The sequence below is a fragment of the Mycothermus thermophilus genome, assembly GCF_041956435.1.
Source record: "Mycothermus thermophilus strain CBS 625.91 unplaced genomic scaffold VTJ04scaffold_1, whole genome shotgun sequence".
In the NCBI taxonomy this organism is placed as follows: domain Eukaryota; kingdom Fungi; phylum Ascomycota; class Sordariomycetes; order Sordariales; family Chaetomiaceae; genus Mycothermus; species Mycothermus thermophilus.
In genome coordinates this window covers 3,518,686-3,523,121 of record NW_027191427.1, presented here as the reverse complement: position 1 = coordinate 3,523,121, position 4,436 = coordinate 3,518,686, and the positions used below count along the sequence as shown (strand labels likewise).

General features: G+C 48.1%; 1 protein-coding gene across 1 annotated transcript, besides 2 other annotated features; it reads right to left on the bottom strand.

Annotated features, from left to right (window-relative positions):
- Positions 1-996: 996 nt before the first annotated feature.
- Positions 997-1,047: a sequence feature (Short protein (VTJ04DRAFT_1300, KAL2124935.1) was converted to a misc_feature.).
- A 54-nt stretch (positions 1,048-1,101) lies between these two features.
- Positions 1,102-1,134: a sequence feature (Short protein (VTJ04DRAFT_1300, KAL2124935.1) was converted to a misc_feature.).
- Positions 1,135-4,096: 2,962 nt separating this feature from the next.
- Positions 4,097-4,414, bottom strand: VTJ04DRAFT_1299 (uncharacterized protein; the record flags this gene model as incomplete). Its single annotated transcript, XM_069358971.1, has 1 exon — positions 4,097-4,414. One exon carries the CDS (start codon positions 4,412-4,414, stop codon positions 4,097-4,099), a length of 318 nt encoding a protein of 105 aa, XP_069223908.1.
- Positions 4,415-4,436: the final 22 nt, after the last annotated feature.

Sequence of the window (4,436 nt, the reverse complement as noted above, 5' to 3'; positions counted from 1 at the left end):
AATTACTCTTCAAACCTACCGTTATTCAGCCGATCTTCAAGCTTGTCGCCAACCCCTATAACTTTATAAGGATATAAGAGAATAACCGTTTTCCGTCCTGGCTTAGCGCAGCCTTCCTTTCGAGTACGAAATATAAGTAGACCATCTCTACAGCGCTCGACCTCGTAGACTTCGTCGCCTACCTCGACCGGTTCTATAGCTCGTCCGCTATGCCTATCTTTTGTTAAAAATAGCGATGCTCCTCAACACCATTTTATACAAGTAATTCCTCATACAATCGCTCGAACTAGCCATACGCCGTCTAGCCTTTATAAGGCGTTTTCAACCTATCAGTGTTGCTACGTTAGCCTCTAGGAAGAGGACCTCCCTGTACGTTACGGGGAAGGTCTTCTCCTAGTCCAGGCCAAGTTGGCACGCGGCCCATTTCGCGATGTTAGCTTTCTTCTCTTCTGATCTCCAGCTCCTGAGTATCATGTCAATTGTCATTTCACTGATCGGTAAGATATAGAAATTCTGGATAAACCACCAGAGAAACCCAAATGCTATTAAATGGTGCATCTCCTTGCTGGTGGCTGGGTCGGTCTTGGAAGGATCCATCTGGCGCAGAAGGTTTCCCTAAACCAATCGCACTACTGTTTGTAAAGGTGGTATTCCCCTTACCGGATATCCGTAACCCCCCTGGATACTAGATAGGGGAAGTAGAATCGAGATAGGTAAGAGGCGAAACAGTCCGGTGCGTTATAGCGCAGCGAAGGGATCTGGACAACCCTTTTGATGGTGGCTCTCCGGCGGACAGGGGTGAGTAGAAAGCCCTCTGGGGTTACGGTGAAGGCAAAACTCACGTTCTGCTTGTGAAATGGATCTGGACTGTGACCGGGTGTGTGATTTGGATGACTCGAGTGTAAGGACCAAGTGACATTGCGCTCGTTTTTGAAACGGCATAGGTCTGGTACCTATGATGGGATGTCGGGGTCTATCTCAACCAAGTGACTGTATTTAAAGGACGAGGTGTCTGGTAGACTTCTCTTCCTGCGTAGCGTAATAGGTCTAAGCTGCGACGTTAGCGTGTGGTCCGTAATGCCCAATCGACGTAGACCTTACGAACCGGTAATCGGTAGTCCGGGGTGAGAGCATTGATGTTATCTTCGTGACTCTCAATCAGATGAAGCAAGCCGTACACATTATCGCGCGGATTGCTCGAAGTACGTGTTCTTGAGACGTACAGAATAAATGTCTATCTCGGTCTGATAATAACGTTTGACGAGCAACAAACTCCGAAATACCGCCATCTTGTCGTAGAAGGAAAACTCCGTACTAGCTATGTCCAAAATGGGATTTTCAATGCGATTCCGGAGGGGATTGCTGGCCAAGTCCCCAAACAGTACGTCGACGCATTCGGAGAGCACGCTGAAATCGCCATCAGTAATTAATTAGTAAACTCGCCGCGGCATATGTATATATGCGAAAAAGGCTATACAAGCACAACTTCATAGATCTCCCACACTCGCCGCCAGTAGTCATAGTTGAACATATCCTCTAACCACATAGGCGCACGTTCTGCGAGCCACAGATGCTGCGTCGCGTTGATGAAAGCCTCGATCTGGCGACCCAGTATCTCAGGTTCCGGAAATTCCGTGTTGGGTGATAATTGCTCTGTCTCCGGGCCCTCCGCTCGTTCCTTGATGACCCGACTCCGAGCCTCGTTCCGAGACCACTTCCACCACCATAAAAACTATCGAGCTAGCTGGAGGCCCTTAAGCTTGTACGAGGCATCACCTAGCTATGAAGCAACTACCCTGTTGCGGTAAATCTCTTCTATAAGCAGGACTTGTCTGTTGCGCTCGAGAATGTCGTTTAGGTTGATGTATATCGCGTCGATCCAGAGTGACTTTCCTTTTAAACGGCTGGCTATGCTCGCTTCCGAGCTATCATCTACGCCTGGACAAGAGCATTGATGCAAGTCATCCTCCTGTCCCTTGATCCCTATCCTGCATTGGCGTAAGTACCTAAGGGCGGAATGTAAGTTAGGTTGCGTTGCGAACTGCAGGCCATTGACGTGGATGTGGCGCCGGGGATCGTTTGGGTTACTTTAGACGTATGAGAGGGTAGTGTAGGGAGGCTTGTTGAGTAGTGATACTGTGATGAGCTCGGAGTGGATGCGGTCGTCTTGGTCTTCATCTTCACTATTCTGATAACTGTTGCTGCTGTTTCGTTGTGACGCGGTTGTATATGTAGATGGAAAGAGCTATAGGAGTCGCATCTCGTACTAAGAAGCATTTAGAGGCTTTAGATGTCTCCTTGATTGGAAGAACCCTTGGGCTCTGTGGTTATGGTGTTAGTTGGAACTTTTCAGGCGGATGGTGTTCAAATTCCGACTGAAAGAGATTCGGCTTTAGGTAAACGGTGAGAAGATTGAGAGATGTTTAAAGTGTGACCTTTTAGGGTTCTATGCTTTCAACTTCTAGATTTCTGTCTTACCCGCAGCCTTACATCCCTAATGTTATAAAGAGTCTACAAAAATACTTAAAGAAGCTGCGTAGTATCCGTAAGTTCTACTAATATAGATGTCGGATTGTTGCGTGTAACGTAGTTCTTCTATATAACCTATCTCTTCTAAGGATACCTAGCGTCTGAATGAATCCTTTAAATAGCTTATACTTCTTAAGAATTCAATAGATATACACTAATACTCTTCTTATTAGAGATTAAGTACAGGTAAGCCCAACTACAGTTGAAGGTTATATAACCTGTTGTTCCCTTTATAGTGTTAGACTGCTTGGGATAGTAATTAGTCTCGTAATATGACAGGATATGGCCGGTTTGGGCCTGAGTCTGGCTTAGTCAGCCAGCCTCAGTTCTCAGCCTCCATCTCTGGCGGCCCAGATGGCCCACCTGGGCCACCCCTCTCTGTGTATATATTCAGGGCTTCCGGGCTCTCTGGGACTCAGATAGTTTCTCAGAAGAATTCAACCGCTTCCTTCACTTCATTCTGCATATGCCATCGTTCAGGTCTGGGCTCTGACTATGTCACACGTAATATTAGAGAAACTACTCCCTTACGCCTCAATCCCCACGCTTCGTCTAAGCGCTCTAAGTTCGCCCCTCCATACAAAGGGGGTTAGGGCAAGTTTGTCTATGACTTAACTTCCGGCTTTACAGAGAGGATTTGCCTTGAGTGTCTGCCTTTGCCGTCCACGTTCATGGGCTGGATCTGGAGGAACTTAACACTCCCTATAGATCTATAGATGTCTAGTACGCATAGATTTTCCCTAGGTGTCTCTCCCAACCTGCGCGCCCGCCTCTCCCCACAGAAACCGCCCGCGTTAAGCCCAAGATTTAACCACTTTCACTCCATCTATCTGCTACTGCATAGTTTACCTAGGGGAGGTACTCACCCAAGAACTCGCCCACACCCAGCCACCAACCCACACACACACACACCCGCTGTTGTTGCTGCTGGGAGTTTTGCCGGCGCAGCCCCGCACACGCACCCACATGAACACGAACATGTCTTTCCCACCCATCGAACACTTCAAGGCCCGGGCCTTCACGGAGGCTTTCCTCTGAATCTGAAGAAAGAAGGCTGTTCATCGTTATAACCAGGAGATTTGGCTGTGGCTCTTGGAACAAGGAAACCAATATAGAGGCTTATAGGAGGAGAATGCGGACAGCTCAGACTCAATTCAGGTACGTTTTCCTCCCAAAACCTCTAACTAGGAACCACAGTACTTAGATTTGTATTTATTGTGGATCTAACAATATGGCCTATCTGGCTCAAGACAGAACTCAAAATAATAAAACTGCTAAATACCCTGCGAAAGAAAAAGAGACTTGCTGAGAATACCAAGAACAACATGCAATCCCGACATCACAATAAAACAAGAAAACCACCTCCCAACAAACGAAACAGACACTAAACTATAAGAACAAAAACACAGAACAAGAGAAACGCCGCAACAAAGAGTCTCATAACCCTGCTTCCTCGTCTCTCCCCAGCCAGCCCCCAACCCATCCGCCTTCCTCACCCATTCCCCCTTCCCCACCTCACAATTCTCTGACTGTCCCGTCAACCCGGCATCTCAGCCAGCGTCGCTCATCACCTCTTGAACCCCTCCTCATCCCCAGGGCTCCCCTCACTTCTCCACAAACTAAGCCACCCCACGGAGCTCTGAGTATGTGGATGATCTTCTCCAAGCACTCGCCGTCGACCCTGGATACATTCTTCCATAAGGGCGATGGCTTCGCTGTGCCGGCCCAGATGTTTCCAAGTATAGGCGAGGTAGTGCATAGTTGTAAGTGTATCGGGGTGGTTGTGCCCAAGAACTTCCTTCTGGGCCTCCAACACCTGTACCTCGAGTTCCTCGGCCTCTTTGAATCGCCCTTGCTGGATGTATGTTGATGCAAGGTTGTGCATAGTTGTAAGTGTGTTGGGGTGG